Source organism: Gracilinanus agilis, chromosome 1 (genome assembly GCF_016433145.1).
Source record: "Gracilinanus agilis isolate LMUSP501 chromosome 1, AgileGrace, whole genome shotgun sequence".
NCBI lineage: Eukaryota > Metazoa > Chordata > Mammalia > Didelphimorphia > Didelphidae > Gracilinanus > Gracilinanus agilis.
Window position 1 is genome coordinate 726,041,636 of NC_058130.1, and position 14,390 is coordinate 726,056,025.

General features: G+C 49.6%; 1 protein-coding gene across 1 annotated transcript in view; it reads left to right on the forward strand.

The window, feature by feature from the left end:
- The first annotated feature begins 924 nt into the window (after positions 1–924).
- The window catches only part of ARHGAP45 (Rho GTPase activating protein 45), a 46,688-nt gene continuing 33,222 nt past the window's right edge, over positions 925–14,390 (forward strand). Inside the window, exons 1-2 of the mRNA XM_044671698.1 lie at positions 925–1,112; positions 7,954–8,284. Coding sequence (XP_044527633.1) covers positions 1,023–1,112; positions 7,954–8,284 — 421 coding nt within the window. The 5' untranslated portion in view covers positions 925–1,022. The remainder of the gene's footprint in view (positions 1,113–7,953; positions 8,285–14,390) is intronic.

Genomic DNA, 14,390 nt, shown 5'->3' on the forward strand with positions numbered 1-14,390 from the left:
CTGTAAAAATGAGAGGGTTGAAAAAGATGATCCCTGAGAACCCCCTCGGCTCTTAATCCTCCACTCCTATGAGAGGGGAATACATTTGCTCCAAAATCACTGGACAGGCAGATCAATGGCAAGGACTGAGACTAGCCACCCCCAAGTCTCTTGAAGAGCTGTTATCCTCCTCTCCAACCCTGAAGGTATGTGGGAGGGTGGCTCAATGGATAGAGCACAGATCTAGAGTTGGGAGTTCAAATCTGGCCTCTGATGCTTCCGAGCTGTGTGACCTTGGGCGAGTCACTTAACCCCATTGTTTAGCCCTTTCCCTTCTATCTTAGACAAAAAGAAAGGGTTTTTTAAAAAGGGTGTGTGTGTGTGTGTGTGTGTGTGTGCGTGTGTCTGTCTGTCTGTCTGTCTGTCTGTCTGTTTTTTGTGTTTATAGCTGACAAGCATAAAGCACAAAGCAGTGTAACCTGTACTATGTAGGATCTTGCTGGAATCTCCCAGCATTGGACAAATGAGGAAACTGAGGCTGAGGAATTAAGATTCTGGATTCAAAGTTGGATGTCTCCTGATTCCAAGATTTTCCCATGAGGTGTGTCTGGGGGGCGGAGGGCCTGGGGGTCCCGGGACATCCTGCATGCCCTCCCCTCGGGGGAAGGGACCAAGGGAGCCTGGGGAGAGGGATCCTGGGCCAGGCCTGTGGAGGAGAGAGCGGAGAGAGGAAAAGAAGCTCGCGGCTGTGTTTTTGTGGGTGTGTATTCTGCCTTCCGCTCCTTTTCCTGTTGGGGGGGGAGGCCACGGGGCCAACACCAATGAGTGATGGGGCCCCTGTCACATGGCCCTGCCTCTGACAGCTCCGAGGTGGAGGGGGGAGCCAATGTGGTCCCATCGGCCGCCAGACGTCAGGACGGAGGCACCGAGAGGGAGGGCTGGGGATCTCGGGGCCCCCCTGAGCCAGGCAGCCACCTTGGGCTCCTCGGCCCCTGGCTCCCCTCCAGAGGCTCCCCACTCTGTGCCCAGGAGGCAGCCCCATCATGTTCTCCAAGAAGAAGCGAGAGCTGATGAAAACCCCATCCATTTCCAAAAAGAGCCGGGCGGGAAGCCCCAGCCCGCAGGCCCCCTTGGTGAGTGGTCCTGGCCTGGCTGCCAGGGGGAGGAGGCTGGGCACAGACCTGAGGCCCCTGAGCCCGAGAGCCGCTCCTCCAGCCTCTCTCATCTGAAGAAGAAACCGAGGGCCAGAGAGGGTGATTGCCTCGCTCAGAGGCCCTGAGAAGCCCAGGATGGGAACCCCAAAGCTCAGGGGCGGGCAGAAAAGGGGGAAGGGCCAGAGGAGAGAGGAGCTCACCACTTCGGGTGGCTGGCTCAGGAAATGAGCCCTCAAAGTTAGCAAGGAAGGGTCTCCACGTTGGGGCGAGGTGGGGGTCCTGGGGCCTAGAATGCGTGAGGCGCCAGCGTCTCCCTAACTCTCGATTCCCCGCACGTTGCCCCCTGAGATTCAGGGGTGCACTTCTGGCTGAGGGGGGGAGATCCACGAGGAGTCAAGTGCCGTCTTGGGGTCGGGGTGGGGGGGCTGCTCCCAGGGGTGGCCCTGGGCTTGTGGTCACGCCCAGACTCAGCCCCCCACTTCCCTGCCTGGGTCCTCCCCCACCCCATGAAGCAGCGCCCAAGGAGCTCTCTAGGTGGGGCTCCCCCTCCTCCCATGTGTCCCACCCTAGGGGCACTGGAGGTCAAGGGGATGCTAAGCAGACGCCTGGGGACAAAACAGAGCTACAGTCCCTACTCAGTGGGGCTGAGGGGGGCTGAGCCTCTCAGCAGAGACCCCCGCGTGCGGCTAAAGGTAGGCCTGGCGGGGCACCCAAAGTGGCGGGAGGGAAAGAGGGAAGTTGGGCTCCCAAGCCTGGCTGAGAAGAAGAGTGGAAGAGGGAGGACTCGCAGGCAGTCCCCCCTCTGATCCCCCTATTTAGAGCTGGACACCTGCCTGTCCCTCCAACAACTGGGTGGTTTCCTCTTGAACTCAGGACCACTCCAGGAAGCTGCTGCTTCCCCCCAAGGGGGCACTGGGGGCCATCTTGGGAAGCCTCTGGGATCTCGTGGGTTCTGTGGGGAGATCAGTGAGCCGTAAGGGGCATCTGTGGAGGGGACAAGGGGTGACTGGGGGGACAAATGTCCTTCCTCCCCGACTTGATCTGGCCAATTCCTCTTCATCTTTTTTTTTAAATCCTCACTTTCTGTCTTAGAATAGTACTGCGTATTGGTTCCAAGGCAGAAAATCGGTAAGGGCTGGGCAATGGGGGCGCAGTGACTTGCCCAGGGTGTCTAAAGCCAAATTTGAACCTCAGACCTCTTGTCTCTAAGCCTGGCACTCAAGCCACTGAGCTGCCCCTCTGTTCATCCTTTAATGCCCAACTCAAGAGCTCCCTTCTCTGGAAGCCTTCCTGACCCTCATTTATCACGGAGAACCGTGGAGCCTAGTTCTTTGTGTTGGTGTCTTAGCCTCTTGGAGGTGATTCAATCCCACCCTCCCATTTGTCAGATGAGGAAACTGAGGCCATATCTTCTCAGCATCCACTCCTTGGTCAGAGGTTCAGGTCTCAAGTCGGTTTTCCTATTTTATATCCCTTCCCTTTCATGGACAGCAGGGACGAAACACGCCACTGATAGGCCCCTTCAGGTTTTGGTTTTCTGCTTAATATGTCGTTGTCTCTGGCAAGAATCTCCCAGGTTTGTGATTGGGACGTGATGAGGGAGATCTAGCTAGAGCTGTCTGGGGATGCCAGGCACAGAGTAAGCACTTAATAAGTGCCTGACTGAATGAGTGATTTCTGGGGATCTCAGGGCCGTGGAACATCACACCTGGAATGGCCTCAGAAATCTTCTAATCAGGGGGCTGATCAGTGGATTAAGAGCCAGACCTAGAGATGGGAGGGCCTGGGTTCCAATCTGACCTCAGACACTTCCTCAATGTGTGACCCTGGGCAAGTCACTTGACCCCCATTGCCTGGCCCTTACCGCCCTTCTGCCTTGGGACCAGTACATAGTACTGATTCTAAAATGGAAGGTAAAAAAATAAAAAGAAATCATCTAATCTAATTCCCTCATTTTAAATCATGGGAAACTGAGTCCCAGAGAGGTCTTGTCTAAGGTCACGCAAAAAGTGGTGATGCTGGGATTCTGACCCAGGGGAGGCACAGGGCAGGGTGGCAGCTGCTGGGTGGCACCCTTCTCTGCTTCCTGCCCTCTTGCTCTCTTTCCTCCATCTTTGGGCACCAGCCAGGAGGCAGTATGAGTTATAGTGGGAAGGGGGCTACATTTGGGGTCAGAAGTTCTGGGTTTGAATCCGGACTCTGCCATGTATGTTAGTTACATTTTCCTCCTTGGATCCAAGTTTCCTCATCTAGAAAATTATCAGATGATCTCTAAAAACCCCTTTGAAGCTCTACATAACACTCTGGAGCTCCTGCCTGTCTATGGCCAGTTTACCAGGGACAAAAGAAGACGTTCTATGGGCTAGAATCACACTGCCTCTTGGCAGAGGGAAACCCCAATATTGACAAATATTTGCTACTTTGTGCTGGAGAAGAGAACAAAGATTTTTTTTAAAGCACAGTCCCTTCTCTCAAGAAGTCTATATTTTAGGGCAATACACGGTAGAAAGTGATGGGAGCAAAGGAGATATCCACTTCTGGAATAATGGAGGAGGGAGTTGAATATCTTCAGCAGAGGGCAGCAGGGAAGGCTTCATAAAGGAGGTGGCTCCTGAGCTGAGTTCTGGAAAGAAAAGAAGGATTCTGAAGAGCTGAGATGAGGAGGGAAGGTTTTTTTTGGGAAATAAATGCATGGAGGTGGGAGATGGCAGAATAATATTAGAGGAATAGAGCTAGCTGGTCCAGTTTGGCTGGAATATACAGTTTGTTAAAGTAATGTGAAATAGAGAAAGAAAGCTAGGTGGGAGTCTGAACGTGGAGGGCCTGGAATGCCAGGCTAAAGAATCTGAAATTTAGCCCAAAGGAATAGAGGGAGTTATTGAAGTTTTTAGAGCAGACGAGTGGAATGGTTAGTGCTTTAGGAAGACTTTAGTCTGTTGTTTGGGGGGTTTTTTGCTCCAGTATGAAGGCTTTATTGGAGAGAAGAATAATTAAAAGCAGGGACCCCAATTCTGAATTGATTGCCAAAGGGGGTGGCCACACACAGAGAAAGAAGGGGGACGATCTGAGAGATGTTGGTGGAGGCAGGATGGATTGAACATGGCAAGGCATTGGATGTGGATGGTGAGAAAGAGGGAAGAATCAAAGATGCCCGAGCCTGGATGCCTGGGAGGAGGGTGATGCCCTCAACGGGAAGGCAGGGGACGATGAGGATTTCTTTGTAGCAGGTAGGGAAGTCCAGCAGGACGTTAAAATGTGGGTCGACAATCCCCTGGCAAGAAAGGGCCTGCAACTTTCCCCACCCTACCCCAAGCCAACAAAGCGGTTCCCCATGGTTGCCCGACATCCTGGATGTCTCCAGCCCCTGCACTGTGCCCCTTTTCCAATTCACCCAAGGCCTCGGCACAAGGCTCTTGCTCTCCATCATCTTCCTCCACTTCTCGGCCTTCTGGGGAAGGAGGAGAAAGAAGCCAGGCATTGAAGCCTATCTGGAGGAAGAGCGAGTTCCCCATCCTGAGCAGAGGCTGGATGGGAAGATGGGGAAGAGATCCTTGCTCGGGTTTGAGTTGAGGCAGAAGCTCTGTGGGGGCCCTTCCAGCAATGAGTTTTGGGGATTGTGGGACCCTGACTCCCAGGCCCCAGCTGAAGGGAGCAGCCCCACCCCACCCCCACCATGTTGTAGGCAGAACAGGAAGAGAAGGCTGAGCTGCCCTGCCCTGTGGTTTGGAGGTTCTGTAGAGCCGCTTGTGAAAGGGCCCCCGAGCAGGAGGAAATTGAGTAACAGAGGGAGGATTGGGAGAGGGTGTGGGGGGAACCCCATAACAAATCTCACCCCTTACCTTTGACCTGTAAACCCAGGGATACCCCAGAAGGGATGGAATGGCTTCCCAATGGGAGGAGAGAACATCAGAGCTAGGAGGCCTCTCCCAGCTCACAATGGGCACATTCTGGGAGGCTCTGGAGGCTTTCTAGCCCAACCACACACAAAAGGAAGCCCTACCAGAACATTCCAGAGGAGTATCTGCCCAATGTCTGCTAACAGACCTCCATGGAGAGGGATCCCATCACGCCGTAGTTCTAATTCTAATTCTAAGACGAATTCTAAAAAAGAGAGGAAGGGCCACGGTCACACGGCTAGGAAGTGTCTGGGGCTGGATTTGGACTCATGGAGGTAAATCTTCGTAGATCCAGGTCGGTCCCTCTAACCACTGTTCCACCGAGCTCTCATTCTCCATTAGGACGGCTCTGATGGTCAGGAAGCTTTTCCTTTACTGGAGCCTAAATCTGTCTTCTACAACTCCTCCTCACCTCCACCACTGTTAGTTCTGCCGTCTGGGCCCAAGTGGGACAAGCCAGTAGGGTCCCTGGTCCACAAAGAGCTTTTTACATTGAACCCCCCTCTTGATACTTTAGCTCTGCTCCTCCTCAAGTCTATTTCTGCAGGCTAAACATTCCCAGTTCCTCCCGTAGACCCTCATATGACTCGGACTCAACCACCAGTCCCCGTCGCCTTCCTCTGGACACTCTCCAGCTAGTAATCAGAGCAATAGCAATACTAATAACCGTGCTTCGAAGGCTGTGTTGGAGAGCGGAGAGGCAGTTCTGAGTGGAGAGATCAAGGAGGTGTCCAAATGCCGAGAAAGAAGGACCCAGATTTGAGACATATCGGTAGAAGCAGAATGGACTCGAGGAGGCAACAGGTTGGATGTGGGTGCTGCAGAATATTCCTGTATTGGGGGTTTTTTGAGGAGGGACCGATTACCTCTGGTGGCCGGGGGGATCCGATAAGGCCTCGAAGAGGAGCTGGACCTTGTAGGAAGAGAAGGATTCTGAAGAGCAGAGGTGAGGAGGAAGGCTATTCCAGTTTGGAGGCAGGAGACAGCAGCACAAGACTGGGAGAAGATCTCTCTATGATGCTTTAAAGTTTGCAGAGTGCTCTATATGGATTAACTCATTTGAACCTCACAACAACCTGCGAGAAGAAGAGATGCTATCACTGTCCCCATTTTACAGACGAGGAAACTGGGATCAAGAGATGTTAAATGACTCGTTCCAGGTCACACAGCTAGTAAATGTCCAAGGTGGAATTCAAAATCATGTCTTCCTGTCTCCAGTTCTAGCACTCTGTCTTGCTATCCCAAGTTGTCTCTTGATGTCATTATTGTTATTGTTATTATTATTATTATTATCATTATCATTATCATTATCCCTTACCTTCCATCTTGAAATTAATACTGTATATTGATTCTAAGGGAGAAGAGTGCTAAGGGCTAAGCAATGGGGGTTAAGTGACTTGCCCAGGGTCACACAGCTAGGAAGTGCATGAGTCCAGATTTGAACCTAGGACCTCCCATCTCTGGGTCTGGCTCTCAACCCACTGAGCCACCTAGCTGTCCCCTCGATGTCCTTTTAAAATTGTGGCAACCAGAACTTGGATGAAGTCAGATTTCAGAGGAACTCTCATCTCCTCAGGGCAGCTAAGCGGCTCAATGGATAGAATCAGGAAGACCTGAGTTCAAACCCAGCCTCAGAATACAATTGTGTGATCCTGGCCAAATTCCTTCACCCTCTTTGCCTCAATTTCTTCATCGATAAAATGAGCTGGACAATGAGATGGCAAACCACTCCAGTTATCTTTGCCAAGAAGACCCCAAAATAGGGATACAAAGAATCTGACATGACTGAAAAGACTGAATAACAAAACATAATTTCCTTACTCCTTGAAGTTAGCTTTTTTTTTTTTGACCATCACAAGACATGTCTGACCCATATAGAGCTTGAAGTCCACTGAAATCCCTAAGGATCTTTCCCAAACAAGGCGCTCTCTCGCTCTCTCCCTCTCCCTCTCCCTCTCCCTCTCCTTCTCTCTCTCTCTCTCTCTCTCTCTCTCTCTCTCTCTCTCTCTCTCTCTCTCTCTCCTGAAATTGATTTTTTGAACCCAAGGGAAAGGCTTGACATTTATTTATCCCTACTGAATTTTATCTCTGCTCTGGTCTGTCAAGATCTTTTTGGATCCCAGCTGTCATCTAGCATATCACCTATCCCTTCTAGTTTTGCATCCTCTGCCACTCTATCCAAGTATTTGATAAAAATTGTCTAACAGTCCAGAAACAAACAGATCGCTAGGGCACTTTCACTAGGGCACATGCCAAGTTAACATGGACCCATTAATGTCTTTCTGAATCTGATCAATTCTACCATCTAATTGTATTGCTGTCTAGTTCCTATCTTTGCATCTTCTCCACAAGAATAGTAGGATATAAGGCAGCTGGGTGGCTTAGTGGATTGATAGCCAAGCCTAGAGAAGGAAGGTCCTGGGTTCCAATCTGGATACTTCCTAACTGTGGGACCCTGGACAAGTCACTTAACTCCCATTGCCTATCCTTACTACTCTTTTGTCTTGGGATGAATACAGTATTGATTTTAAGATAGAAGGTAAGGGTTTTATTTAAAAAAAAAAAAAGAATAGCAAGATACTCTTGTCAAACTTGGCTAGAAATCTGTATTGAGTTCTAGTCACAGCATTCCCTCATCTGTTACAAGATGAAATAAGGTTAATCTGATACGATCTGTAATCACCGAAACTCTGAAGGTTCTTTATCCAAGTATTTGATAAAATTTTCTCTTTTTTTGCTTCTCTTTTCTAGATTTCTAGCTCAAAAAGTCCAACCCTCTCATTTTACAGATGGGGAAATTAAGGCCCAGAAATCAGGAGCAAAAAGAGGACTAGAACCCAGCTCCTGGTCACAGGCCCTTTCCCCAACATCATCCTGTCTTCTTCACCTGCCCCACTTCATAGTTTCTCTTTTCCTCCCACTAGGAGCTGCCCAGGAAGGACGCCACAGAGCTGTCATCTCATACTGCTGGACTGGGTCTAGAGTCGTCTCCTAGTGGGACCAAACTGGGCTCGGGTGCTGTGGGTACTCTCAAGCGCCCAACTAGCCTGAGCCGCCATGCCAGTGCGGCCGGCTTCCCCCTGTCCGCCCCCGGCACCTGGACACTGGGGCGAGGTCACAAGAGCTCTACCAACAGCCCCGTGGAAGGCAGTGATGGGCTTTTCGTGGACGTCGAGGATATCTCGCAGCTGCTGGCCCACGTGGCCCGATTTGCGGAGACCTTGGAGAAGCTCAAAGACACAATCCTGAGAGATGGTGAGTGTCTGTCCCTGTCACCGGGCAACCTCCCCTTCCTGCCTCTATGGACCCAGGGGACATCTACACTCAGCCCCCTCCTCACTTGGCATCATGGGCTCCTGAGGACCACCCTGGGGGGGGGATCAGAAGACCCAGCCTGAGAGTCTGGCTCTGACACTTCTTGGGGCACCCTGTCATGTAACCTTAGCAACCCCTATGAACACAGAACTTAGAATGTAGAATATCAGTACCAGGAGGAAGAACGTCACCCGGCTGGAACTTTGGAACAAAGATCTGGGCCTCAGTTTTGTTTTTCTATAAAAGGAGGTGATTGGACTAGGTTATCCCTATGACCTCTCCCAGCCTAAAATCTTACACTATAGGGGGCAGCTGGGTTGCTCAGTGGATGGAGAGCCAGGCCTAGAGATGGGAGGTCCTGGGTTCAATTCTGGCCTCAGACACTTCCTAACTGTGTGACCCTGGGGGTCACCTAACCCCCAACACATAATCCTTATTGCTCTTCTGCCTTGGAATCAAAACACAGTATTGATTCTAAGATGGAAGGTGAGGGTTTAAAAGAAAAATCTTATAGTATAATGATTTGGGATCAATAGGCCATCCACTGTGCTGTTTCATGATATGGCCTTGATTTACAATGCCCGCAGGTGAACTCTGACCTTCCTCCCTCAGCCCTGGCCTGGCTATGACCAGGACCTGCCAGGTGTGGGGCTTGGGAGAAAGGGCTGGCCCTTGTTCCTTATCCCTTGTTCCACGGTTGAAGTCAAGATCTTCTCCCTGTAGGCTGGCACAGTTACAACATACACCATCAGACACTTCTCCATCAAAGTCAGGGATGGGGGCCTTGACAGTCCATGAATGTTCTAAGGGCCAGCCCAGCCCTGACAGCCCACGTTCTAAGGTCTCTTTAACTTTAACAATCCATAGAATGACTCTGTTCCATTCCCAATCTTGCCACCCACTGACCTGGGCGAACTATTGAGGATTATTTCTATGTATCAGAAGGAGTCCCCGGGTTCTCCTGGGAAGAGATGCAGCCATGGGGTGTGAGGAACTAGTGTGATCTCTCCATTCTATCACAGGAGAAGGGCCACGTGGGGAAGTGTTGGGTGAGGCTTAGGTTCGAGCTCCCCGTCCCTGGGGCCAGGATAAGTGAGCTTCCTGCCCCAGAGTTATTTTCATCTGCCTGCCTTCCTGTTTACCCATCAGGGCCTCTGAGCTGTCGGCGGGTAGGGCTGGGCCAGGGGCACCAAGATAAATGCTCCAAAAGCTGCCAGGTCCCTGCCCCAAGTTCTCTGATGACTAGGGGTAGAGCTGGGACTCTGTAACCTGAGGGTGGAGGGGAAGGAGGAGATGACTAAGAGAGTCCATGCGCTGGGGATCATAGCTCCATACTGGCCCTTTAAGGGGATGCCTGTCCCAGAAGAGATAAAGGAAACAGGGAGACATTCTTATCAAAAGTGGATATAACTTGTCTATGAATTGGAACTGAACCCCTCCTGGTACCTTTTCTCCTCACAGCACAAGCCTAAAGGCCTGGGCATCAGGAACCCTGATTCCAGTCTTAGCTTTGCCACTAACCTGATGTGTGACCTGGAAAAGTCAGACTAGAGAATCTCTATGGGCTCTCTCAGGTCCAAAAGTCTCTCTTCTAAGTTCCCTTCCAGCTCTGACATTCTCTGTTCTAAGCTCCCTCCCAGCTCTGACATTTTCTGTTCTAAGGGTCCTTCCCAGCCCTGACATCCTGGGTTCTAAGGATCCTCCCAGACCTGATATTCTGGTTTCAAAGGGCCCTCCTAGCTCTGACATTTAATGTTTAACTCTGACATTTTATTCCCAAGACCCTAACCAGCTCTGACATTCTAGGTTCTAAGGGCTCTCCCAGTTTTGACATTTTTTGTTCTAGGGCCCTTTCTAGCTCTGACATCCTAAGTTCTAAGGGTTCTCCCAATTCTGACACTGTCCCAAAAGTCCTCCCAGCTCTAATGTTTTGTGTCCTGGGGGCTCCCCCAGCTCTCACCTTCTGAGATCTATGGGCTCCTCCCCGATCTGATGTTCTAGGTCCTAAGGGTCTTCCCAGTTCTGACACTGCCTGTTCTAAGGACACCATCAAGGGATTCCTGTAAAGGGTAGGACTGGAGCTGAGTGCTGAAGGAGCTACGTTAACTGTAGCAATAACAGCCAAGGAAGAAAATGTGAGAGTAATCCCAAGTAAAGGGGAAACAAAATGATTACTTTGCGAAGATGATGTGCTGGTGTACCTAGAGAACCCAGGAATCAACTTCTAACTTCAGTAACTAACTGAAAGAATAGCTTTCGCCAAAATGGAGGCTATCAGATAAATCCCCAAAGGAAGCCCGGAAATCCAGGAGGTAGAGATGAGGAGGGAGAGCGTTCCAAGGATGGGGTCACAGAGGCACAGAGATAGGAGATGGAGCCTCACATGAGAAGAAAAGCCATGAGACCAAGATTGCTGCATGGGAGGATTCCCGAATAGGAGTCAGGCATAAAGGCAGTAGAAATGTAGGAAGGGCTTTAAGTCCTGACCAGAGGATTTCTGATCTCTTCTCGGGCCCTCTTGGTCTAATGTTTATGATTTAAAAAAAAAAAAAAAAAGATGAAGTGTCTCTTTTGGAGATTAGTGTTCCAACTGATTACCCCACAGTGTAAAACATTCCCCGAACTCTGTGGAGCTCAGGACTCGCTCATCGCTAAGAAGAGGGAGGCTGAGTCCCGAATGATTAGGTTACCCCATTTTGTAGACTTGAGGGAAGGATGGAAAGGAGCTGGGGAGGATGTCCTCTAGTACCCATCAGCCCAGGGTCCCTCCCTATCTGGATTCTTCTTAGGAGAAGGATGTAGGAATTTCCCAGGCTGGGGGCTGAAGGGATGGGCTTTATCAGGGCAGATGCCAGAAAAAATAATTTCCTAGGGAAACTTCAATCTCCTTTTCATTCTGTTTCAATGGCCCCTTTTTCTAAAGGTCCCCCAATAAATGCTGAAACTTGGTTATCGGCCAGTGTGTGGGAAAGGAGGGAGAGGACATTTTTGAGGTGGGAAAGCTGAGGCCCAGAGAAGGAAAGGGACTTGCTCAAGGTCTCCTATGGAGGGGGGTGGCAGAACTGGCCATCGGACTCCTAGCTTAGCAGCTCATTTGTCCTCTCCACTGTATCAGTGTCCCCCTGGGTGTTCCCTGGGGAGGATGTGTAGCCTCTTAATGGAATCTACTGTTATTTCCTGCCTTTGGCTAATAGACTTTCTTCCTGTCCTTCCTCCTCACGTGTGTGAGTCCTCTGCCCTCCTCCCTTCCCTAAAAAAAAAAAAAAAAAAAAAGAAATTCCTCTTCCTTCTTTGGGTTTCCATGGCCCTGAATTCCCCTTGAGTCATTGCAGAATCACCCACAGCCACCCGCTCCCCTCCTCCACCCAAGCTCAGATAACCTCCAGCCTCTGTGGACTAATAATTTGGGGGATTAGGGAGAGAGGCAAGAAGGGAGGAGGGAGGGTTTCTTTCTCTCTCTTACAAGGAGATCCCTGAGGCCAGTGTGGTCTGTAGAAAGGGCCCTCATTCAAAACGCAAAAATAAAGGAGTTAGGACAGCTGGGTGGCAGGGTCAATAGAGCTCCAGAGGACTTGGGTTCAAATCTGAGCTCAGACATTTCCTAGCTTTGTGATTCTAGGCAAATCTTTAATCCTGTTTGCCTAGCCTTTGCCCTTTTGTCTTAAAGTTGTCACTGAGGGGAGAGGGTAGAAGGAAAAGGGGACAGGCAGCTGGGTGACTCAGTGGATGGAGAGCCAGGCCTAGAGACGAGGATCTTGGGTTCAGATCTGGCCTCAGACACTTCCCAGCTGTGTGACCCTGGACAAGTCACTTCACCCTCACTGCCTACCCTTACCAGTTTTCTGCCTTGGAACCAATACACAGTGTTGATTCTAAGGGGGAAGGTGAGGGTTAAAAAAAATTGTTACTAGGACAGAAAGTAAAGGTTTAAAAACAAAATGAAGAAAGAAATTGGGCTGAATGATTTTTTTAGTTCCTCTCTGAAGCTACATCCTCTTATCCAAGGTCCCTTCTAGTCCTGTGCTAGAGAGTATTATATATTATTATATATAGTGTGTATAATTATATATTAGTTGATTTGCTCCTCACAGTATTGCTATGATACTGTGTTAATAATAATAACAATAACAACAATAGATTAATAATAACAGCAGCTAGCATTTGCTTTAAGGTTTGCGAAATGCTTTCCAAATATTATCTCATTTTGATCCTCACAACTACCCTGGGAGGTAGGTGCTATTATTGTCATTTCCATTTTACAAATGAGGAAACTGAGGCTGACAAGAATTAAGTGATTTGCCCAGGGTCACACAGCTAGTAATTGTCTGAGGCAAGCCCAGTATTCTATCTATTTCTTCTCTCTTAGTATGGATACCAAGATAGAAGAGCTGAAATGATTAGGCAATCAGGGTTAAGTGACTTGCCCAGAGTCACCCAGCTAGGAAGTATCTAAGGTCAGATTTGAACCGAGGCACCCTTCACCCCTTTCTGGGATCCCAGCGCTGGCATTTTATCTACTAGGCTGCCTAGGCGTCCCTGTTCTTTCTCCTTTTTCACCTGGATGGCAGAGATCTCTCTGATAAATTCCCCTCCAACTCTGACGCTCTCTGTTCCAAGTTCCCTTCCAGCACTTATATTCTATGTTCTAAAGACCTTCCCTGCTCAAACTTTCCAAGTTCTATGTTCTAAGCCCATCTAGCTCTGAAATTCTGTCTTCTAAAAGTCCTTCAAATTTTATTGTTCCATGCACTCTATTTCCTTCTCATTCTAATATTGTAATAAAGGGAACTTATATGTGTTAAGTCAAATCTCCCTGGATCTCTTTAACCTTCCCAGTCTCAGGGCAAGAATTACTTTCCCCATTTTACAGAGGAGGAAAATGAAGGTCTAAGAAATCAGACCATTTGCTCCTGGCTATGAAACAAGAGTCTACTTTCCTTGCCTTGGCCCAAAGCATGGCCCAGAGACATTCCACCATCCCTTGCCACTTCTTGGCTGGGCAGGCTGGATTGAAGTGTCTCTGGGAAGCCCAGGGGAGGAGGCTGAAATCTGGTGGGCCTAAACATAGTAAATATTTGATTTGAGATAAAGAGGGCTCTTTCCCTAGCTTCATTTCCCCAGAAAAAAAGGAGGAGGAGCAAGAGGAGGAGGAGGAGAAGGAGGAGGAGGTCCCTCCCTTGGTGACAATCCCTCTTGGAGATAAAACTTTGGCTTGATCCCTTTGGTCAAGGAAAGGCAGATATGAGGTCTGTCCCCAAGGCCTGGAAAAAAAGGTCTCCTGGCCTAAGAATCCCAGCCAGAGTCTGTGTTTCTCTGATAGCTGGGGATCTCCATCATCTCCCAAAGGAGAAGGAGGCACTGGAAGTCAAAGGAGAATTTTTGGTGTATTAGATCATCCACCTGCCCTCAAGCAACAACAAAACCCGGACCCTCTACCTCCCCAGGCCTGCTTTAAGCTGTCTTCCAGCCCCCTCAGTTTACCCTTTTTTTTTCTCAAGGTTTGTCAGTGTTGATCATTAAGATGAGGCTAGTCCTAGCAGAGCACCAGATGTCAGATGACCAATGTCAGAGGAGTTAGGAGGATCCAGGGTTCAAATCTGGCTTCAGACATTTCCTCACTGGGTGACCCTGGGAAAATCACTTCACTCCCATTGTCTAGCCCTTACCGCTCTTCTGCCTTGGAACCAATAGTGATCCCAAGATGGAAGGGAAGGGTTTAAAAGGAGAAAAAAAAGGGGAGAAGGTTTAGACCCCCACAGATTCCCTCTCTCCCAGAGAATGGGCACCAGGAAGAGCTCTGGGCCTGTGAATTTGAGGAGGGAGGCACTGGACCATTTCCTTCTCTGGTTTATTTTACAGATGAGGAAACTGAGGCAAATAGAGTGGAGTAGCTCACCCAAGGTCACAAAGCAAGGAAGTTTCTGAGACTGAATTTGAAGTCAGGTCTTCCTGACTATCTCCTGAGCCACTTAGCCTTAGTCCACTAGTCCTCTCTGGTCCAGTTATAGCAGAGGTCAGCAACCTTTTTGGCTGTGAGAGCCATAAA